The sequence below is a fragment of the Diabrotica undecimpunctata genome, chromosome 3 (genome assembly GCF_040954645.1).
Source record: "Diabrotica undecimpunctata isolate CICGRU chromosome 3, icDiaUnde3, whole genome shotgun sequence".
NCBI lineage: Eukaryota > Metazoa > Arthropoda > Insecta > Coleoptera > Chrysomelidae > Diabrotica > Diabrotica undecimpunctata.
Genome location: NC_092805.1, coordinates 50,043,018 through 50,068,905, shown reverse-complemented (window position 1 = coordinate 50,068,905; position 25,888 = coordinate 50,043,018). Strand labels below are relative to the sequence as shown.

Sequence of the window (25,888 nt, the reverse complement as noted above, 5' to 3'; positions counted from 1 at the left end):
CTTTTTCAATCTCTTCCTCAAAATTAAGGTGTCCCTTTAGAATCTGTATTAAGTTTAACTTTATTCATTCTTGCCATCAACGAAATTTGCCTCCCATCAAATATGTTCAATACGCTGATGACCTAATCATTTACTGCCATGTTAAATCTGTCTCAACCTCATATAAACTTATACAAAGTGTAGTAAATCTAACGAACTAAGATTATCACTCTCTGAGAGCAAAACCAAATTAATAAAATTTTCCATAGGGATTTCCACTCCCTTACCCCAAATTTTATTTACCAATTCTCTACTTTCTGTTGTTAATTATTGTAAAATTCTCGGTTTTAAATAAATAAAAATTAATAAAATTTTATGTAGTGAAAGTAATAAATTTAAAAGGACTTTTTTGGAAATGGTTTGTATTAGCAAAAATGATAAGAGTTTAAACAAAAGATCTGAAATTCAAAATTTAAGTAAAATTTATAATTATATTCTTTCTTTATGATTTATATATAAAACTTGTAAAATGTCATATTTAATTCTCCATATATCTGTCACATTCTTTCAGACATCTGTCAAGGGTGAATAAATCTTCTTCTGTTTGTTACTAAACAAAAAAGAATGTTTAAACGAAGTTTTACTTTTGGCAATATAATTGTCAAAAATAAAAATTTTATGTTGGCATTTATGACATTGAGGCTATTTGTAATTGGTTGCTATTTGAACTTATTTATAAATTCAATTATTCTTATATTAAAAAAAATGTTTTCAAAATTATAAAAAAATTTTTCAGAGAAACATTTATTGGATAAAAACATTTTTATATTAAATATTTTGAACATGTAAGCAGTGATTTTTACTTACCAAACTAATTTTTATTTGGTAAGGTAACAAAAATTGTTTTTTCTTTTTAGTTCAACCTTATAAGTATTTTGTCTTTTTTAGCTCTTGATAATAATTGTAAACACAATTGAAAGCTCGAGAATAATAAAAAAATAGTTAACCAATAGCCCTATTATTGACTCCAACCCATCTAAAACAGTTATATATTTGTTCCAAACGAGTCACAAGTACTTCTTTTTTCTTATTCTTATATATATATATATATATATATATATATATATATATATATATATATATATAAACATATATTGGCACAACTGCGAAGTTATTTATATTTTGAATACAGAACTTAAATTGTTTTTTACTTTATTGTGCAGAAAGTTGCTTTTTTTAAGTTGTGTTAATAATATTATTGTTGTAGGTAATGCTGCATTGGAAAGTCTGGAGCTACCCGATTTAAAAAAAAATTCCTTGCAGTAAGCATTTTGTCCAAAAATATCTAAATGCAAACCAAAAAAATATAGTAAGGTAGAAGAGGAAGGTTTGTTAACGACACCACGCGTTTTTTATACGTATTCGATAGCAAAACAACCTCAACCAGTGCCAATAGTGTTTCGCAATACATACATTGCTTATTTTAGGTCATGAAAACAATGTTACAATCAATTTCTATATCTATTAATGTAAACAATTTTGTTTTGTTTTTTTTATCTTGAATTATTATTTCGTTAATATTGTCTATGTGTAGATATTAGAATTTTGATAAGTGGTATATAACTATTAAAATAATGCGAATTTAATTTTTGCAATATCTATCACTTTGTAATTTAAAATTATTTCATTAATAAACAGCTCAAATCGGGCGAGTTGATTGAAAAAAACATTCTCATTTATGTAAACAGAAATACAAAAATGGTGTTTATATCATAAAATACATAAATAAATAAAATAAAGGATACTATTTATTAAAGTGTTGTTTTATTATTCCTTTTATCCCAACACATAGATTAATTTTTCCCTAAATATGTGTTGCCTCTTGTTGTGGCATATCGATGTGTTTATTTGTTTCAAAAACATTATCAAAAAACCATACCTATAAATTTACTATATTCTCAAACGTCATTTTAAAGATTAAAAGATTAAAAATTTAATTTTCTCAAAACATATATAAAACCATTATTTAAAAAGATTTTCTTTTTTAAACAATGATAAAACTTAAGTCTTGACTAAAAAATAAACCTCTGCATTAGTGTTCTAAGACGATAGCAATCGAGTATATTTCAATTAAATATTTAATCCTTTTCTAGCAAATCATATAACCAAATTAAATATCTGGTAAACTAATAAAAATTTAAAAAAGGTAGCATTTACCTACTTCATATAAATAGATTACTAACCGATTTAGATTTAGCAAGTCTCAAAGTATAAAAACAGTTTGAAATATTCGCTCGAAATAGTCAAGTTATCTTTCACTAGACGCATACAACGATAATAACAATAAGCATTTTATTAAAGTTTTATATTTTCTTCACAATCTGGCATCCGTGTACAGGTTTGCCTTAGTTAGGAGACAAGCAAATATATACTCGAATAGAATCCTGCGGAGAATTAAGTTTCTGTTAATAGTTTTTTAAATTTATGACTAGAGGCCGCCATGTGACGGCAGAATAAGAGTCAAACGTTTGTTCCATAAGGATTGTCTAACTAGTCTTATTTAAACAATGCTATAACTAAATTAAGATCTGGTCAAAGATCTTTTTTTGTAGAGTTCTTATACTTAAACAGCCTATTCACTGTCCGATTCACACAAGATACAAGATATGAAGTACGTAGTACGATGGCAAACAAGTGATATCCAAGTCTATAATTAATAAATAAATCGAAATTAGCGGGACAGTTACAAGACATGATTTGAATAAACGACTGTTCTCGTGCGCTCGCATTAACTGACCAATCGGGAAACATCTCCAAACACAGAAAAAATTGTCCATTGGTTGGAATAAGGGTGATTCCAACTTTTGGTCAATTTAAAATTTTCCATTAGTCGATTTTACGAGAAGTCCACTTTCATACGTCATAATCCCCAAGAACAAAGGGATTTCTTGTATAAAAGAAGGTGGAAGCTCAACCTCGTATTATAAGACTCTAGGTACGGTGCCAGTCATCCACCTAGAATCTACTTTTTATTTCTCCTTTCTAAGAAACCGAAAAATGTTTTAATAACAACATATATAAAACTGTAAAAGTGGAAAATATTTGCAATAAAACGTTAAATATTTTTTCCTAAACATATGAACAATGTCGTTAAACAAGAATTATGTCTTGAACTGCCGCCTTCAAATTGTAATGTAGGGAGATGGCTCCATCTGAAGCAATGGTAGTATTTATCATCGATAGATAGCATTACGTTCGGCTTCGAAATCCTTCAAACGAAACGTCATACTAACAGGGTTGTCATATCAATTACTTTGTACAATACTTTGGCAGATTATAACAAAATTTAATAGGAATGTTATCGGTTTGAATTTTGAACTGGTCATGCTGAAACTTACAGAGTTACAGAATAGTAGATACAGAATAGTAGAATGGTTGACACTCACGGTCAAATTCCACGGACCGTAAGAAGCCCGTAGAGCACGACACGGTCAGTTCTGCCCCGATCCACGCCTCTCGGCAACACGACTTACCGCCAAGTTTACCTGCTTAACTCGAAGGCTGGTACACAAATAAAGTACGGAACGGATAGGGCAAAGGAAGAAGAAGAAGTTTAATTTATATCTTGAGGCAGCCCTCCAAAATTGGAAAAACCACTGCCAGGGAATGCGAATCCACATAGGAAATGACGTACTGTTCTCCCTGAACTTTGCGGATGACCAAGTCGTCCTAGCTCAGACCTAGCCCTAGACTCTTATGATCTAGAATTTATTTTACTCATGAAGAAAACAGAATATTTATTTATCAATTCGGATGCAAGGTTTGAAGTGTTGATAGACGAGGACGTGGAAATCAAACAAGTGGAAAAATTTAAATATTTAGGTGCACTCATTGATAAGAATGGCTTGGGAGAAACCGAAATTAAACACCGAATTATTCAGAGACGTAAAATTGTATAATGTCTGAACTCCTTATGGTGGGATCGCAACATTTCCAAAAGGAACAAAAAAAGAATAGGGCAAACCATGGTTGAATCAGTTTTTTGTTATGGCTCTGAAGTATGGACAATTAATGCTGAAGAGAAGATTGGTGGCAGTTGAAGTGGATTATTTGAGAAGAAGTGCTAAAACATCAAGGCTGGAAAAGAAGGCCAACGAATCTATAAGAAATAATATGAATGCTACAAAAACGGTCATTGCCAGAATAGAAAGAAGAGGTTTAAAATGGTTTGGACACCTATTCAGAATGCCTGTCGAACGTTGACCTAAAAAACTTCACAGATGGAAGCCCCCTGGAAAAGAAAAAGAGGTAGACCTCGACGCTCATGGAATGAAGAAATTAGAAGTGCGATAGAATCGAGAGATTTGGAGGAGGAGCATGCCTGGGATCGGGAGGATTGGCGAAGGAGAACGGCAATACGGCGACAGCATCTCCAAAATGTATTGTATTTACAAGTTGGATCCTGTAATACATATATACAGTAAAACCTCCCTTAACCGAAACCTTTTTAACCGAAACATCGTTTAACCGAAACGGCTGACAGTTTCAATAATTTCGTCAATAAAAAGTAAATGTTTGTCGTAAAACGTAAACAATTCCGTTAATTTCACTCACCAGTTGATGTCTATGTGTGTTGGGAAATCACAAAAACCAAGAGCTCTAAAAGATATTTCCGAAAAGGCATTTTAAGGTATAGAAGCCAAAAAAGTTCATGGATGTCGACCACTTTATTTTTAGAATGGTTTGAAAATGAATTCGTCTCAAGTGTAAAATCCTTTTTAAAATCAAAAAACCTTCTCATCAAAGCATTGTTGCTTGTTGACAATGCGCCCTCACCCTCAAAATCTACAAAATGGTGACAATTGTCAGATTTTTGCCACCGAATATCACAAGCTTAATCCAGCCGTTAGACCAGGGAGTCATAGAGACATTCAAGAGACATTATAGAGAAGCATTCTTAAGGCATCTGTTATTACAGGAGACGAATTAATCCAAAAGTGACGAAGATGACGACCCAAGAGGCAACAGGCAGCACAAGACCGTCGACGAGATTTTCAATGCTTTAGAGAAAAGAATTTTATACAGTAGGCCTAATTAGTTAGGGACACGACTAGATTCTTAATTTTTGTTGTCATTACATAAAGTTTTGTCCTTTTCAGATTACTTTACGTTTCGTCGATCAATCGAATGAGGCAAACTCATGACGTTCTGCAAATTAACGATGGAGGGAGAGAGAAACATCGTTGTCAAACGAAAACGCAAAAAAAATAGCAGATTTCTTTAAAAAAGCATGTTAAACTTGTTCATTTTCCTTAATTTTATTACTTTATTTTGGATTTACTTATTAGAAAACATTACGAAATCAACTCATAGTATTTTTTAATACCAATACTTTGATCAAGAATATTATAAAAAACCATGTTATTTTTAACCGAAATTCTTGTTATCCGAAACGGCCTCCCCCCCAATTATTTCGGTTAACGGAGGTTTTACTGTATATATATATATATATATATATATATATATATATATATATATATATAGCAATATATATATATATATATATATATATATATATATATATATATATATATATATATAGCATTAGTTGTACTCAGTGTGAGGCTGAATATGTTGGTGAGACCGGAAGAAATCTTTCAAATCGCATTATTTCTCACAAAAGTGATTGCAGAATTAAAAAACCATCTTGTGCTTTGGCAGAACATGTAATCGATAAAGACCATATTATGGATTTTGATAACATTAAAATTTTATGTAGTGAAAGTAATAAATTTAAAAGGACTTTTTTGGAAATGGTTTGTATTAGCAAAAATGATAAGAGTTTAAACAAAAGATCTGAAATTCAAAATTTAAGCAAAATTTATAATTATATTCTTTCTTTATGATTTATATATAAAACTTGTAAAATGTCATATTTAATTCTCCATATATCTGTCACATTCTTTCAGACATCTGTCAACGGTGAATAAATCTTCTTCTTTTTGTTACTAAACAAAAAAGAATGTTTAAACGAAGTTTTACTTTTGGCAATATAATTGTCAAAAATAAAAATTTTATGTTGGCATTTATGACATTGAGGCTATTTGTAATTGGTTGCTATTTGAACTTATTTATAAATTCAATTATTCTTATATTAAAAAAAATGTTTTCAAAATTATAAAAATTTTTCAGAGAAACATTTATTAGATAAAAACATTTTTGTATTAAATATTTTGAAGATGTAAGCAGTGATTTTTACTTACCAAACTAATTTTTATTTGGTAAGTTAACAAAAATTGTTTTTTCTTTTTAGTTCAACCTTGTAAGTATTTTGTCTTTTTTAGCTCTTGATAATAATTGTAAACACAATTGAAAGCTCGAGAATAAAAAAAATAGTTAACCAATAGCCCTATTATTGACTCCAACCCATCCAAAACAGTTATATATATATATATATATATATATATATATATATATATATATATATATATATATATATATATATATATTCCAAATTGGAAATCGAAACGTTAAACTAAATGTATTTTCAATTAAAATTATGATTAATTCTAATTAAGCAGACATCAGAATGTGTCAAAACATTGTCAATTTTATATTATTATGCTACTTATTTTTCGCTTGCATTACTGCAGATTTAGAATAACTAAACTTGTTCCGTTCATTATTTATAAACTTTTTGGCAAAAGAACTATTAAACTACATAAACTATAGATCCTAAAGTCCATTTACCTCGGAAACATTTTACATTTTTTGTTGGTTTCTTTTGACTAATCCACCATCAATTTAAGAACGACGACTTAGCTTCGTGTATATGTCGGCAGTTTTTGTCAACAGAAATAATTTATACAAGTTTTACTCATTAAGACAATCATCGCCGTAGGGTGTTTTTTTATCTGTTGTTATCTCACTGTTGCCGTAAATTCCTGCAGTTATATGTGTGTATATATTTCAGGACATGTATCATAAATATAACGCAGATAAAGACTTCGAAGCGACACAGAAAGAAGACACAGAGGCCAAGAACGAATTCTTGCGGCAGAGAGACTTCTTGGAACGTACCGTTGCTACACTACATGAACAGGTAAAATTTACATTAAAAATAAAGTTTTATTTGATGTTTTATACAAGGTTTATTTCTTCGTGTTCATTAACTTTATCTCACAGAAATAAGATTGTTGAAGAACATGTGGCAAAATACTGTTTTTTTTTTTGGTTAATAAATATGGTTAAGCCAGCTAACTACTTTAACTGTGTTTCTTATTTTGAAATTACCTTCTTGCATCAATAATTTTCTGGTTAGTAAACATACACTTGTTATTTTCCACTAGTTTCTAACTCAAATTAGTTATGATTCTTCTATGTCTGTAGTTTTTGCTAAGTTTAATTATAATAATAAAAGTTAATTGGAATGAAACTTTCTCATAATTCTACAATATATAAATGACATATATGCTAATTCGATACGAGAAATATCCAAGGAAAGTAGAATACTTCATATAATTTATTTATTCATTGTCGGAAAGAACAAAAAACGAGCTCGAATTAGTAAATTTTTTTTTGGAGTATTTTAGTGAACCTCCAAAGAAATTTATTGTAACTTTATGGACTCAATACTCCATGTTAATAAACAACTGTCAAAAATAATAATGATGTGAATATGTGTCGGCTTCCACAGAAAATATCCACTTTTTAATGCCAAAAATTTTGATTTTGAAATTTGAGGGCACTTTCTGGCATAGGCATGGCCACAGCGGGTTATACGGGTACAGTGTAATCCACACTAACTTTCGAGGGGCGCAAAAATTGTCCAACAAAAGATGCAGCTTTCTGTTCTTTGTGCAGATGTTTTGGCATAAACGACAGTACTAAGCCTGGATTGATAGAGACTGCGTTCATTCCTAGTAAATTTTATCATTAAAAAATACAAGTTGCCATTAATTTAGCACAGAACGTTTAAGTTATAACGTGAATAAGTCCGTTGGTCTTCAAATACAAAAGAAAAAACAGGATCAACTGAAAGCCAAAGACAAGCAGCGACAAAAAATTAAGATCATGAAGAAACTAATTACATAATATAATTATAGTTCTTGTAAACGGTGAAAAGCATCTTTATGGTCAGGATGAAAGGGAAAAAAACAATGAAAAAGGATTGTTTCTTGAAATTGTATAACTTCTTAAAAAATATTACCTTACATTTAAATCTACCCCAAAAACTGCACTTATCTTAGCAACTAAATTTAAAATTATATTTTACATTCTCCCAAAAATGTAATGGATATTCAGAAGGAAATGAAAGAGCAGCCTCTTGCTGTGATTGCAGAGGATAATTTTGATGTCACTCGCCACGAACAGATTTCTATTGTCTTTAGATATATTCCTAAATGTCGTACGTTTCAGTTGTTGAAAGGCTAGTAACATTGAAACGTTTGAGTTCAACTGATGGAGAAACCATTTTTGAAATAAAAATTTTTACTTTACATAATATAAATATTTCTGGCAGGATGTTAAAGCTGTATGCTTTGACAGAGCTTCAGCGATGTTGGGAAACTCTACTGGTGTAGAGAAAAGATGTAAAGAAAAAAATATTAAAATTTTGTATATTCATTGCAATACTCATTGCCTTACTTTACCATTGATAGCCGCTGGCGCTAATCATATTGAAAATCCAAAGATTTTCGATTTTTTGGTGTAACCCAATTGGTTTATTCTTATATTAAACGCAGTAAAAAAAGGCACGCTGTTTTTGAAGAGATTGTGAAGGTCGTAAATAAGTAAACTGTTAAATATTTATTTAAAATATGTTGGGCTTGTCACACTGAGGCAATTGTTTTGGTCAAAAATCAGCTTTAATCAATTATACAAGCTATTAAAGAGACAGTTGATGACGCAACTGATGCAAAGGCTAGAGCTAATAGTAACGGATACTACATCAAATAAGATTCTTTGATTTTATCCAATTCTGCAAATGATTGTCAAAATTAGCAAATTACTTCAACCACCAGATACAGATATTTTTTAAGCTATGGAAGGAGTTTTAAACTTAGCGATTGCTTTGGAAGAATTAATTATCCAACCATCTATATTTGATAATATTTATTCCAAAGTAAAAGACACTTGTAATAAGCATCAAATTAATATTCCTAATTCGAAAAAATGCATTTACAGTCAACGGTAAAAAAGGAAGTGAAACTTTTTATCTTTATCTTATCATTCAATGATAAATTTAACCAAAAAAAAAATACATTTATTTAGTAGGCAAAGTCATATCGTTAAATATATATTTACTAGGAAATCAAGATTTAAAATACAGCTTAGAACATTTTGATTTAAATTCTTCTTCAGAAGAAGCTAAACTAAGACTTTTAAAACAGGAAAAAGTAAAAATTTTCCACCTTAGCGTCTTAGCGTAATAGAAAATCGATTTTTCCACTATTTAATCAACTAATGGTAAAATTTGCCACAATTCCTTTTACAAGTTGTACTTGTGACAGTACTTTTTCCAATCTGAGCATAATAAAATCGATATTTCGATCGACAATGCTACAATTGAATTTAATCGACGAATTTAAAAAAAAATCGAACCATTCCAGCGGTGATTAGTATTGTAATGTGTATCTATAATAAATTTTTCATGTTAATCTGAATTTTTAATGTATTTTTTACATATGTGACTATAATCACGCAATAATTTAATAAAAAAACGCAACTCGTTTCAAAAACTTATTGTTCTAACAAATGATTTATTTAAAAAAATATTTCAAAAAATTGTAAACTGTTTTTCATATATAAAAATATCATTGTTGGAAATTAAAAAAATATATATATGGGGGGCGCAATTTTTACCATTGGAACGCATACTAAAAAATCCTGGTCACGCCTATGTACTATGGGGACCAATTTTTTATTTTTTATACTTAAAACTGAAAAAAAAAATAGTGCCGTCACCCGGAACGACGGTGTATAACGTCTTTTTTGCGAAAATTCAAAAATTGAATAAGCGTAATACTGATTTTGGAGTGTAAAAATGTAGCAACTTACAATCACTGTAGAATCTGTTTAACGACACCTACAAATCTTTTTAAAAAAACAAAAATAAAGGCCTTTTTTTACTTATAAAATAATGCTTTTGTCTTTCGCTTCATTCTCAATCAGGGTGAGTTTTAAATATGGAACACCTTAATTATCTCGCAAACGATTTTCAGGATTTTTATAGATTTTGGTGCCTAAATGTCTTGTATTTACATTGTTGTCAGATCTTCAGTTTTTCTGTCAATCTAATGAACTTTATTTTAAATTTATCATTCTGTATATTTTTTCTTTTGAAGTATTTAAAATATACTGATTATTTGTTATATTATGTTTCCTATACTTAAATGCCATAATTTTGGAGTTATTGCTACATTTACATTATCTTCATTGTCATCTTTAGCTCGACAATCGTCTGTGGATCCTGGCCTGCTCTATGATTAGTTGCCATTCTATTCGGTTTCTATCTTCTGATCTCTAGTATCCCTAAGTTAGTCTCGAATCCATCTAGCCACCTGATCGGCCTCTGCTTTTTCTTCCTATAGGTGTTCCTGTCGTTAGTTTTTTAGCAATCTTGATGTCAGGCATTCGTATTATGTGTTCGGCCCATCTAAGTCACTGTGTTTTAATGAACGTTACGACATCTGGTTCATTAAAGAGTTGGTATAATTCGAAAGTAAATCTTGTGCGCCACTGCCCTTGATCGTTTATAGCTCCAAATGTTTTGCGTAGTATCTTACGCTTGAATATTTCCAGAATTATTTCATCCTTCTGCGTTAGAGTCCATGTTTTCACCCCTTTTATGTGAAGACCGGCCTCTGCAATGTCTTCTATATAATAATTTTAGTTTTTCTTAGGATATTTCTTGAGTGGAATTGTTTTTGAAGTCTATAGTATGCCCTATTTGTAAGGTTTTTTCTTGTTTTAATTTCTTTGCTTGTTTTATTGGTAGTAGTCACTAACGAGCCAAGGTATGTGAAGCTGTCAACATGTTCAAAGATATGACTTCCAAATGCTGTTTTCCGTTCATCATTTGCTATAGGATGCTTAGTAAAAAATATGTATTTGGTTTTGTCTTCGTTGATGACTAGACCGACCTGTTTCTCTGCCGTTTCCAATTCTAGGAAATATAGCTCAACATCGCTTGCTACACCCTATTATGTCAATGCCATCAGAATGTGCTAAGATTTTCATCGATTTATTGTAAATAGTACTGCCGTCTCTAATTCGTGTGTCTCGTACTGCCTGTTTCAAGGCAATGTTAAATAGGAGGCAAGCCAGGGCACCTCCTTATCTGAGTCTATCCTTTGGTCTGGTATGGTCCCAATCAGGTAAATTGTTGATTTTTCTGGAGTAAATGCGGTCTGGTATTTTCTAATTATGTAAACTATGCCAACTGTGTAAACTTGTAGCCTTTCGTAGAGAATATTTGCTAGTATTTTGTAAGCAGTTGTTAACAGGGTTATACTACTGTAGTTGCCACACTGGAGCTAATCGCCTATTTTATTAATGGCGTATCACGCCTTAAGACCATTTACAGGCATTGTCTTATTTTGCCAGACAATAAGTAAAAGTTTATACAGTGCTTGTAGCAGGGCGTCGCCACTATTCTTGTAGAGCTCACTACAAATTTGATCAGTTGCTTTATTATTTTTAAGTTTTTTAATGGCTTAGGCAACCTCTTCAGTAGTAGGTTGTCTTTCGTTTGGGTTTAATAGATTCTAATCATTTCGATCTGATACGGTGTTATTTGCTTCTTCGATATAATGGCCTTTAAATTTTGCATCGTACAATTCAACCCATCGGTTACATTATCTTCGCCGAAGTTAAATTAATACATTAAGATGGCTGTAACTGTTAATAACAACTATGACATTTCACTAAATTAGTATTGTTGGTGTCTATTTAAAGTCACAATGGATTGTCTATCTGAAAAAGAAAGAATTGAGATTTTATTAATATTAGGATATGGTAATATGAGTAAAAGTCGACAAGAAATGTGTTATATATTTAATAATTTATATCCTTATCGAAATCTCATAACAAGATCTACTGTCAGCAAATTAGTAAAAAAGTTTAACGAGACTGGTTCAGTAAAAGATCTCGGTGAAATCAGAGCGCAGAAAAGCTGTATCAACTGAAATAAAATGTTTAGATTTAAAAAAAAAAATTTCAGAAAAAATTCATTTTTTTTTTAATTTAATCCCATATATTATAACTTTAATTCCTTCAGCCGGAAGATTTTTAATCCCTTTTCTCAATCTATTGGACTCACTTATATTAAAATTTTTTACGATAAGAGCAGTATTAAACAATTTCATTTAAATACGAAGTCTTACATTAGCTACAAATATATACTATTCATTTTTTCTTGTCCTAGATGTAAGCAACATAAAAGGACATTTCCATATATTTAAGCTAATTCGTCACAAATTACACTTTTTAGACCACACTCCATACGATAAAGAGTAACATAAGCTGCCTAATGCATACGTCATTCTCTTAAACATGACCTTCAGCAACACCAGTAATTTACATCTTTTATATCCAATATTAAATAATTATAGAAATATTTTTAAATCCCAACACCTGGATTGCTGTTATCATTTTAACATCATCAAAGTTTTTTTTAATCTTTTGGCTGTAGTAATACTATGTTTAACTAATATTGTTTCATGGTACATTGACATTTTGTTTTTGACACCGTTCATGGGTATCTTATCAATCAGTTACCAGCTGAAGTCCGTTTGAAGAGGTTTACTCTCCGGACACTGGAACTCACTTAAGCATGGGTGTATGTTACCTGAAGTAAAATTTAATTAAAATATTAAACATCATATAATATTATCAACATCATGTACAATCTTTGGTAACACATTACATTTTAAAGGGTTTTTACCCAAATATTTTGGTGGCTCAGGCATGGTAACCTGTAAGTATAACCATTTTGCTTTTTTTAACCTTAGTCAAATTTTAAACCACGTTTGCTGTAATTAAATGGTTTATACTTATTTTAGGTATTTTAACCTGATGATGGAACAGTTGTTCTGAAAACGTTCGTGTTTTTAATGTTGCCCTTTTAAGGGTTTTTATAAAATAAAATATACCCACATACAAAGATAACCTCTTTTTGTTATACGTGGTATACAGCCAGCTGCAGGAATTATTTTCCTTGTGGATTTTACTTTAGATTTTTGTTTCCTGTTAGAAAAGATAAAAGTGTAATATTCTTATTATAAAACCAATTTCTTACTGTTGCTATAGTATGCGGCCTTGCATTATCCTGCATGTCACGTAAATCAGGACCTACAACTGTGACAAATGAAAGGACAACTGATTCTAAGATACGATCAATATATTGATATTGATTCAAAGTGCTTTCCACAAAAACGGGAACAGTTCGATAATGAAACAGTATTTCAGCCCACATCATAACTTGTAGACCACATGTGGAAGAACAACCTGCACCTGCCTGTGTGTCTCTAAACCAGGTCCTCTCCAAACTCTCACTCTTCTTATATCAAGGTAGAGACAAAACTTAGCTTCATCTGTGATTAACACATAACTCCATTCTTATAAACCCCAGTGAACGTATTGTACCCACCTTAATCTAAGACCACCACGGTTTCCATGACATAACATAACAAGCCTCAATGGACATCTTCCGTGCAAACCAGCTTCATATAATCTATCCCTCAAAGTTTGGTCACATACAGTAATGTTCAGAGTAATGGTAACGTTTCGATGAGCTAACCCTACCACATACCGATCCTGTCGAGGAGTAGGTGCACGTTCACGACCTCCATGTCTTTCACCGATATTACCAAATTGTTCATATCGACGCCACGATACAAAACCACGCTCCGAGACACGTCAAAATGGCGTACAACATTACCTTGTAAAAGACCATATTCACAATACTTACCATTGGAATATGAATTGAATGCCGAAGCTCCATGACTATCGTTACGTTTAATGATCTTGTTTTAGTAAAATTTTAAAGTAAATACAGACTATCTTTACAATTTGAAGCAATTAATCGTACAAATTTGAGGCGCCATCTCTCTCCAATGGCGCTACAGCCCAAATTGAGCCTTGCCTCCTCCAAACTATGCCGTCAACCTTGCCGATCCCGCGCCGATCTTCTCCAGGTTCTCACATCTAGCAAATTTTATGCGTTTGCTACCATTTCATCCTCTCATCTTTTCCTTGGCCTTTCTTTTGGTCTTGCGCACTGCATTTTACTATCTAGGGCTCTTTTTGTCAATCTTTCTGTCTCCATTCTCACTACATGATCAGCTTATCAAAGTCTCTGAAGTTTAACGAATTCTGAGATAGGTGCCTATTTGAAAAGTTGGTAGAGTTTATGGTTGTACCTGGATCTTCACACTCCGTTTTCGTTAATAGGTTCAAATATCTGCCTTAGGACTTTTCTTTCGAAGACTTTTAGCTTTTGTTTTCTGTCTTCTGGCATCAGGTCTCACATCCATACCATACTATTGGTCCGAAAAAAGTCTTGTAGACCCTGATTTTCGATCTCCAGTTTGCGTTTTTGTAAGCCAAAGTAAGCTTTGTTTCACTTTACTATTCTTCTTTGAATTTCTGGTTCTTTGGTTCTATTCGTGTTTAATGTAACTCCCAGATATGTGAAACTATCTACACTTTGAATATCGTTCTCTAATTCAACTGTGCATCTGTTTCCCCTAGCTCTTATCTATGCTAGTTTTTTTGTCCTTTGAATATTTATTTCCAGTCCAGTTTCTTCTGCTCCTGTTTTTAATTGTGAATATATATCTGCTGGCTCTTCTGTTCTGCAAGACATAATGTTAATGTCATCGACATAGGCGGCAATCTGTATTGATTTATTTGTTAGGAGATTACCTCTTCCTATATTCAGCTGTCCTGTCAAATATTCAAGAGTCAGGTTGAATAGTGTCGGTACGAGCCCGTCTTCTTGTTTTAATCCTATGACTATTAAAAATTTCTCAGTGAGCTCATTTTGTACTATGACAGTTGCGTTGATGAGTCCATTGTTGCTTTTACTCGTCGGATGTATTCTTGGAGGATGTTAAAGCCATGCAATATTTAGTATAACTTTTATTTAGTATAAAAGTAAAAACTTTGTACGCTGTGCACAAGAGGGTTACGCCGCAATAATTTTCGCATTTCAGTTTATCTCCTTTTTTATAGATTAGGCATATAATCTCGGTTTTCAAGTCGCTAAAGATCTTTTCATCATTCCGAATATTGTTCATAAGCATATGCATTTGTCTTACTAGGTGTTCGCCACCTAATTTATATAGCTCAGATGGGACGTTGTCAATACCTGGTGTCTTGTTATTCTTCTGTGCTCGTATTGCTTCTTTTACCTCTTCCGTCATCGAGGATTCTATACTTTTGAGGCGCTGTCACTTTTACCTTAATAAAACAATGCAATTAACAGATTAATTTTCATAACATACCTTGACATGTAGAGAACAAGTTTTTAAATTGAATGGTATGCATTAACCCTACAGTGCTCAATGTATCATATATGAGACATACCAAGAATTTACATGTATAACACAGTGAAATAATATTAAGTTCAAATAGCACTATGTAACATATTCAATATATACCACTCTATTATTATATACACATTTTGTAACCTGGCAACGTCGTCTAATATTTTATAAATCGCGCGAATTAGTCAGTTATCACTTAACCGTCGTGATGACGATAACGCTGAGTTTAAAATTTTTTTATAGGTGGTTATTAATGAAAATTGAATGTGCAAAATTGCGTTTTCTGCTTATTACACATCCATAAGTCATCCAGTATTAGTTTTATTTAGCATCTACTATTATTTTTAAAGGTATGGTAAAAAATTTGTTTGTATCATTTATGATACATAATGTAATTTGGGTATCATTTTAGAGGTCTAGCTGGTATATGAAGAGGCCTTTATTAGATAAAGAATTGCAAGTTACAGTCGACAATTGGGAGGATAGTGAAGATGATTGTGATGTAAGTGATATTAAAGACTTGAATAATGATGCAGATTTAGAAAATATAGACGTATCTAATATTCTAGTGGTATTTGAAGATGATCTGAGTGGGGCAGAAATGGAAGATACAGCAGAAAATTAGCGAGGACGACCATCTACAAGTTCTATTGAACAGGATATACAATTGAAGAAAAAGAAAGGGCCAACAAGCTATATTCCTCCAAAAGATATTCGAACAGATGCTGTAGGATATTGGCCAATCTACACTAGCAATCGAACCCGATGCAAAAAGCCAAATTGTAAAAAATTAACTTATGTTAAATGTGACAAATGTGATTTGCACTTATGTTTTAATAAGGATTTAAACTGTTTCTTTGAATTTCATCAATAAAAATATTATATTATAAAGGTACTTGAGTATTTTATTTCATATATATAATTTTGCCCAAATGCACTTTGTATCATATTTGATACATTACCGAAAATGTTCTGAAATTAAAAAAAAATAACTTTAAATTTTTTTAAGTATTTTTTTCGGGCTTCTTTATAAAATAGCTATACATATAATTTTTTCCAATCTAAAATTAAAAATTGAGCATTGTAGGGTTAACAAAACAATATTTTATTAAAAAAAGTGAAATTAATATAACTGCTATTCCTTAAACATTTTTGATGTGTGTATTTCTTAATGATAAATAAAATACTTAAGTGAGAACAAAGCAATAACTGTCATTGTTGATACACAAAGTTACAATTCTTGACTTAGTCAATATTATTAGAATACATGATAAATGCATTTAAAATGGTTATTTCTCATAATTGTTAGTATGAAAATTGACTAACCTATTAATTCCATAAATTCTTGCATATTAAAGCATTTTCCCCACAACTATCAACATAATCGTATACTTTTTCCATACTCCGGACTGTACTTCTACGCATTGACATTTGCAGGATTAAAATTATATGAAAATTTGCCTGCTGTTTTTAATACATAGTTTTGTCTGCATTCTTTGTGTACTTTAATTCCATCATAACCGAGCAGCAATTTGTGTCTATCATCCTTTCTTTCTAATCTAATTTTTTTTAATGTATCAATTTCACTTTTAACAAATACAATTTTGTCGTCACTGTCATATTCTAAATTTTTTTCACATATAAAACAAAAAATGTTGTCAACCGCTTCACTTTTAACACTCATTATACCCAATTATCTTATAAAAGACATAATACAAAATACTAAGCAATATAAAGTGCAATAAATGCAAATGAAACAAGAATATAACAGCATGGGCTTGGAGGCTTGGACTCTTTCAACTTTTCAGGTTATGTTTGTGTGCTGATTAGAAAGCGCACGGGCACCACTGACGGATACCACGTTTTAGATTTTGTACCTATCTTTAGCTGCTCCATTCATGTTCGCCTTTATAACGGGTGTTAGAAATGTCAAGTGCATTTGTACATATAAGTCAAGTATTTTTTAATATGCTCTCAAATTTTTATTTAAAAAAAAATAGTTTAGAAAAATATGCCATTGATTTTATTAAATCATGGCCAGTTTTTTAACTTATTTGTAATAATTGAACTTAAAAAATATTATAGTCACAAAAAAAAGTAAAAATAATTTAGAAAAACTAATTCTTAAATTTATATGTGTTTATCTTTAAACATATTTTTCTAAATTTTTTGGTCAAATTTTTAAATAAAGTTATGCCGATAATAGTTTTCTAAAAAAAATTATTTTTATTTTACGAAATATAGCCCAATCTATAAAAACTCGATGTTTTTTAAAAAAATTTTGCAAAACAGTGGTATCTTAGGAATATAAACTTTTTTTATTATTTAATAATGGACACTTTCATCTACCTGTGATCGAGCTATAGACCCTAAATCCATTTTCTAATTCGTAGTTTTTGTGGTTCAATAAAGGGTTTAAAACAGAAAATATTTATTTCAATACCTAATTCAAAATATTTTTGCAGTCATTTGGTCAAAATCTAATTTCTTTAAAAATCTAAATTAAATGAAATTTTCAGGCTACAAAGAACACCAGTTTACTGAGTTACGATAAAGTAAGGCTTGTCGATGAAAACGCAGCACTGTTGGAAGAGACTAATCAACTAAGAAAAAATCTAGTGTCAGAAGTAACACTGAACCGAAAATTGAACTCGCTAATAGGTATGTCACGAGTTACGCCGCAGCAAGCTCAGCAAAAAGTTAATTTTGCAACTGCTACTAATAAAGAAATTCATAAGCAGTATACAGAACAATTGGAGGTAAGTTAATAAATTGAAAATAGTTTTCTTTTGTGTTTTTATAATAATAAAATAAATATAATACAGTCTGCTTATCTGCAATATGCCTATTTTATAGAGAAGAAGATATTTTTTTGGAGATGTCGCTTATAAATTGGGCATAGATTTAAGAAGGGATATAAAATATAAATAAGAAACAAATATTTATTTATAAAAACATATGGCATTATTCGAAAATTTAAAAAATAATGAAAAGTAATGTAGTATTTTTTATTAATCTAATTTATTGTCTTTATTCATTATCAGAGGTTCTATTTATAACACTTACAAATTTATCTTTATAAAGACTTTAAAAGTCTTTATTAAAATATTCACTAATTTATCACAATATTTATTTATAGTTATTTCCGCGTACAATTATATCTCGATCTAAAAAGTCGACTTTATGTTCAAAAACTAATTAACTGTTTACAAAAATTGTTAACAAAATTCCTCTTTAAATATGAAATACAGTTAACCTAGAATCCCTTCGAAATTCGGACGGTGACCTTCTCTAGTCTAAAAGGAATCCCACAACAAAACGGCTCTTTAAGAAGGGCGGCGAATTCACTAGAACAGAACAGAATTAGAAAGAATATGTTTACAGTTTTTATGAGTCATATTTATCGTAACAGTAACTTATAACAAAATAATTTTTATGTCATTTGTTAATAATATCTAGTATTTCCTCCTCGGACCCTTATAACAACCTGCGTACGTCTTGGCACTGTGGTAATTAAATTTTGAACATAAAGTTAGATCAATTCGTTCCATATTGTCTGAAAAGCCGCACTAAGCTCAGGCACGTTGTTTGGGCGGGGTAGCCGACCTGGAATTCATCTTTCCAATGTGTTATTGCTTGTCAAATTTAACGTGATACTTGACCGATTTGAAATTAGGCTCCACCCACGATGCGCATTCGACCACAACACAATTTGTCCTTATTACTTATTATTTCTTGGCCCTTCGAAGTGCAAGGTACTTGTATAGTCTGCGACAAAGTTTTTTTTATTTTACTTATGTTTAAAGTTACTGTGTGTTGAAGAAATATCGTATTACAATAGATTTGACTTTTTAAATAATTATTGTTAAGTATTTTAAATTATAAACAAGGGTTTTCATTCAAAGTTGGAAGGCAAAGTCTTGTCGGGACAAACGAGGGAGGTAATAGCAAATGTAATTATTTTTATGTAGAGAGAAGCGATGCAAAATCCGCATGTTAAAGATTTTAAAAAAGTTCAAGGGCGTGCTTTCTTAGCAACGTGAGTAAGTATAGCCACTATAAAACGGATCTCTCGTGAAATGAAAAATATAGAAGAAGGTGCTTCTACATCATTTTCGACGCCTAACAAAAGAATGAGATCTGCCCCAAAATCCAACTTGGGCTATTTTGACAAAGGTTTACTTCGGCGTATAATAATAAATTATTATGTCACGGAAAAACGACTTCCTACATTGCGACATATAACAAAAAAAATTAATGAAGACAATATTTATACAGGGTCGAGGAAAATCCTAATGGAAAAATCCGATATACAAGTGCTCCGGAGGATGTTTCTCAGAAATATTAAACAATATAGGGAAAAAATCTTGTTTTTGTTTAGCTTCAGGGAAAAAATCGGCCCATAATTTACATGGATGAAACTTATATTCATTCCTCTCATACCCATGACAGATACTGGGGAGACAATACCACCGAGGTTTGCACAAGCCAGTGTCCAAAGGGCAAAGGCTGATTATTGTTCACGCCGGCGGCCAAATGGGGTTCATAAAAAAATGTATGTTTGACATTTAAATCTGTTACGAAGTCTGGAGATTATCATAGCGAAATGAACTATAATAATTATAAAAAATGAATTCATGAAAAGATTATTCCTAATATACCAGCCCCTAGTGTATTGGTTATAGACAATGCATCATACCACAATGTCCAAGTGCAAAAATGTCCCACTATGGGGTGTAGAAAAGACGAAATGAAGGAATGGTTAAGACAAAAGAACATTTCCTTTTCAGACGAAATGATAAAAGCAGAATTATATAATCTAATAAAAATTCACAAACCCAGAAATAAAACTTATGAAATAGATTAAATTATGAACAATGCAGGTCACTCTGTCTTAAGACTACCTCCCTACCACCCGAAGAATAAAAGTATATGACTATAATATAAAATATTACGATAACTCTAGTATAAAAATTAAGTAATAAATGTTTCGTCGGTATGTTCCAGATATAAGATTAACTACTGTTCTTTTATTCTTATACAATTTACTGTAACGCAAATGTAAAGCTTTCATCTCTGCCAATATTCCTCTTATAAAATTACAGAACGAGACATTTATAGAAGTGTTCGAAAAAACTGCCGCTTCAACATGACTGAATGGTGAATATGAATGAGTCAAATAAAATATAATTATTAGAAGAATTTTTTTACCAAGTAACAAAAACAAAATATTTTGTATTTTGAGAAAAATTTCCGAAGGAAAAATTGAAACGTCAAAAAAACATAAAATATAGACATATCATAGAAGTTCCATTAATAAATAAGGCCACTCTCTATAAACTTGTATTATGGAGTGTACCAACGAGGCGAAGAGACCGAGCGCATTATGTATCTCTTTTCCTCCGAATGCGTTCTCACTTAATTTTCTACGCAAGTGGACAAATTTGTCAAGTATCACCTTAAATTTGACAAGCTTGTACATAGATGTTCGATTGGATTAAGGTCAGAACTTCTTTTAAGTATTTAATCACGATTCTAGCATGGTCTTGATGGCGTCATCGTCGATAAAAATAAATTTAGGTACTATGGATGGCGCAAAAGGTACCAGTAAGTTTAGAAGAGGTCTGTAACTCTTTTAAAATAGTTGTTATATCTTACCGTTGTCAAAAATTCTTTATCCACAAGAATTAAGTCAGTACGGGCCATACCAACAGGTATGGCCCGTAAAAATACAGGGCCATATCATAAAATACAGGGTCATACCAGCCAAAACATAACTGAGCCCCCTTGATAGGTTATTCTATCGGCAATATTGCATTGGGCAAATCTGTGGAGATAGGACTGGTCTTACAATAAATTCACGTGATGAAGTCGTCAACGAACTGTCCATCTACTTACATCCACATTTCAGACTTCGTTAGGACGATTTGCTAGCTCAATTTAAGTTAGGTGTTTACTTTTAAACACAAAGAGACCGAAAATCTATCATCGCATGCGGATATTGCTCTCCTACGGCCTGACCTTCTATTGTAGTTGCCGTTTTGAATAGACAAATGAATAGCTTTTGTTCGGCTCACGATTAGTTTACCGTGAGATATATTTGCTGTAAAATACTATTTATCAAATTAAAATAATATACGACGACAATTTTGATAGAACTTTTATTGACTAAGATAAACGTGTGTACAGAACTGAGTTTCGAATGATACTCTTAAAAATACATTATAAAGCGTCTAACAGAAGCCCCTAGTAAAGGGGAGGTCGTTTCTAAAAACCATAAAATTTTATCTTGGGAAAGCAAGTATTGTCCTTCTCAGACATACATAACTAATTAGCGGGCACGAGAACAATGAACCGCTTGATTCGACTAACTGTAAATGGTAAAACTACCGAATTTCTAAAGACAGGGATTATTAACTACAAATTTTCCCTAGAAATATGTAAAACTGATAAACATTTTAATCTTTTAATAGATTTCTGGAAGCTAATTTACCCAAACTTTAAGAATTACCGATATCAATCTAAAATAATAAAGTAAAATCGACAAACAACATGAAGTAAATTATAATGAGACCAAACAGCTTTTTTAACAGCAGAACGACTTACATCTAGCATCTGGGCATCATAATTACCATATTGCAGTAATGACACGGCCCTTGTAGCATCCGTTGGTATTAATGGCATTTTAATACAATTGAAAATTATGAACTTAAAACGTTTTAATACCAAATTGGTCTGACTGTTAAAATCATTACCAAATTAATTTCTTGCCGCCTATCGAACGTAAACTTTAGACAAAAATATAAATTACTATTATTTATAAGAAATGTTATAAAACATTTAAAAATAATGTCTAAAAATTAATAATAAACGATGCGATTTTTGTCATTTTTTACGATTTTTATGAGATTAATAAAATTTGTCACTTCCATTAACTAGTCGCTATAAAATTTACATTCTTAGAGCCTAATCTTAATAATCTATAACATAAAAAATCGCACGTTGCGGGAATGTTTCCACAACAACAGTATTGGATGTAATTTGTAGCTGTAGTTCTGTAGTTTCGAAAAACGTTTTTGTGTAATCGAAAACAAGCAGTTTTAAACGTCATCGTTCATTTGTAATGTGAAAGTTTAAATTCATCATTTTTAGGCATATTTTAAATGCCCCACATTTGTTGCCAAAACTTAAAACCGAAATGTCATTCTATATGTTCTGAAAAATAGGTTCTAACAATGAAAATTACATAGTAATCCGTCGATGAAAGTGATAAATTTTAATAATCTCATGAGAATCGTAAAAAAAGACAAATTTTAATTTTTGTCGATTGGACACTTTAATCAAAAGATATTAAATTTTTTCCGTCTAGTTGATATAAATTTTATTTAAAATTGATTTCGCGCGCGTAACTAGACATTAAAAATCACCGGTCGGTTCAAGAGTTGTTTCTGAGAGAACGGTTCATTCTACATAAAAAGTGCTTATAAACCTTTTGTTTAAAATTATCTTAGGTACATTTTTAATTTAAAACACTTTTCTACAGCGTACAGTTTCTTGATAAATCGATTTTTTCTGTTTTCCTCCCTACGAGTGGTAGTTTTAGGGGGAAGCCGATGGGTAGGAGTGGTAAACTTTTTTGGCGATCCAAAATTAACGTCCTCAGGAAATCTCAAAGGAAATTTAGAGGTTCAATGGCATTTTCATCTCTAACGACTGAAATAATGAGATATTAAAAGAAATCAAATTTCATTTTGTAACTCTAAAGAACTGTCACCTTTTTTTCCAGTATATTATGTAATTTAATTTATGTCCTCTATTTTTGTTATATCTGTATATTGCTTTATTATTTCTCTTAACATTTATTGGTATTTTCTCTGTTCACATTGAAATTTGTTTTTGTCTGCATTTTGTTAAAAATGTTGTTTAACTGATACCAATTTTTTAGCAAAACGCTTATTCACTGGAGGCTATGCAACAAGAGAACCTAAGATTGGTGAACAAAATCATAGAAAAGAGTCAAGAGAAGAGTCAGCCAAAAGAAAAATAATTTTATTGAAATACTTGTGTATTGTATTTTATTTCTAATTATATATAATTTTTATATAATACTGTTGTGTTATTTAAATCAACATTTATAAAAGTACCAAAAAAATCATACACCAAGAAATGTGATGACTACCTGATATTCAGTCTAATGAGCCAAATACTTAAAATATTTCTAATTTATAGATATAAAAGTGTTCGGAAAACTGAAACAAGATATTACTAAATCCCAGTTTGGATTTAGGAATGCTACATGCACAGGAGATGTCTAATATATCTAGAGCCCATTTTACATCCAAGTTCGGATATAGGCTCTGACTTCCATTTTTCTCTCTCCATTCGACATTGTTCGACGTTTTATCGCTACAATCTGATTTTCTCTGTTCAATTTTATGATTTTTCTCAAATATATGTAGCTTGAGACGTGTTCTATCGTATTATTTAGTATTTCGATTGTGACATTCTCTGTCTAGTTATAAAAACATATGCTTTAAGTCCTCTTTATCATTTCTTAACATGAAAACATCATCGGTGTATCGTAGATAATTAAGATATTCTCCATTCATTCTTATTCCTTCTCTTGCCGATTTATTTTTTTGAACACATCTTCTAGGATTAATTAAACAGCTTTTGTAATATTATACATATACCCTTGCTTTATGATCAGTGCTATTGTAGACCGGGGAAATAAGATTTCTCTCGGGACTGTGACCAATCCAGATATCTGACATTTTTTTTAGTTATTATAGGCCTATATAAGGAAAACCTATATGTTTTACGCATAAATATCGGCGTCTTTGTTTAGTTATTACCAATTTAGTGTAAAAAATGCCATTTTTCGATTTTTTGCTTACCATTGAAAAGCTTTATATTTGAGGTAAAATTACAAAACTTTATCTTTTAAAACATAGAAAAAGCTCTAAGATGGCGATTTTTAAAAGCTGTAAAATTAATTTGTCGCTTTAAAAAAAGCAAAATACGTTATTTTTTATAACTATTGTAAACCAGATCCGTTGAGTAAATCAGGAGATATAAACAATTATTGTAGTAGTTTAAAGATACCTTTTAATTTTCTGAACGCGTAGATTTATGGGTTCCCCTCCACTCACCACTATTAGTCTTAATTTGAACCAATTTTTGACAATTCACCGAGGATCCTGTTATATTGCAATGTTTGTACATTTTTTGTACCAAAAATTTCGAATCCTTTTAAATTCCAAAAATTGCGTTCCTTAATTGTTATAAACAAATTAGCTGTTAATTAAAAAAACTAACTTTGCTCCAAATTATCGTAGAACAATTTTTTTTAATTCTTATAAAAATGTCAGCTTTCCGAATATGAAAGAAAATTTTATCCTCGAGTAATAGTTAAATAGTTCAAAGTTAGTTGAAAGTTATTCTAAATGTTCATAAATCAACAATAACCGTAATTTTACAAAAGGGTTTTGCGTTGTTAAATTTTTTTTATATGTCTTTATGTATATTGACTGGGTCTTGGCTGACTGTACAACTTTTTTCCAATTTGTTTGGTCTTCCATCAACCTAGGATCAAATGGAATGTTCATTTTCCGGAGATCTACTTGGATGATATCTCTCCATCGCATTCTGGGACGTCCGAGTGGTCTTTTGCCTGTGGAAATCTCCTCCATACCAGTTTTACAAGTCTCTCGTTATGCAGTCTGTGCACGTGGCCTGCCCATCTTAGTCGCTATGATTTAATTTCTTGGACAATATCGGCGTCTGATCCAATGCATTTTTTAAATGGAGACAACATTACAAATTCCTTTCATTTTCTTCCCACTAACTCGACTAAAATAAAAAATATTATACAACGCATTAAAAAGCCTATGGCTGCAGGCTGAGATAATATCCCATCTAAAGTTTTATCCCTTCTTCTTGATAATGTTCTGAGAATTATAGCGAAGGCAATTAACAGATCGTTTTCAACGGGTCACTTTAGCGATTGTTTAAAATGTGCTAAGGTTATTCCTCTATATAAAGGTGGGTACCACGATTTACCTACTAATTATCGTCCTATCTCTTTGTTACCGTCGCTTTCAAAGGTCGTAGAAAAATTGGTAAAAATCCGAATGATGACTTTCTTACAAAAACACAATTTACTTTCTTCCTTCCAATTTGGTTTCCATTCATTAAAAAGTACATATGATGCCATCTTCGAATTCATGGAAAAACTATACTTTGACTTAAATAACGATTATGTTGTTGCCGCAGTTTTCTGTGATCTATCTATAGCCTTTGACTGTGTCAATCACCAAATACTTCTTAATAAACTGGAAAAATATGGTTTTAGAGGC

At 31.1% G+C, this 25,888-nt stretch overlaps 1 protein-coding gene across 1 annotated transcript in view; it reads left to right on the top strand.

The window, feature by feature from the left end:
- The window catches only part of tous (testes of unusual size), a 151,973-nt gene extending 128,337 nt beyond the window's left edge, over nucleotides 1–23,636 (top strand). The window contains exons 14-16 of the mRNA XM_072525865.1: nucleotides 6,953–7,081; nucleotides 18,050–18,289; nucleotides 23,476–23,636. Coding sequence (XP_072381966.1) covers nucleotides 6,953–7,081; nucleotides 18,050–18,289; nucleotides 23,476–23,577 — 471 coding nt within the window. The 3' untranslated portion in view covers nucleotides 23,578–23,636. The remainder of the gene's footprint in view (nucleotides 1–6,952; nucleotides 7,082–18,049; nucleotides 18,290–23,475) is intronic.
- Nucleotides 23,637–25,888: the final 2,252 nt, after the last annotated feature.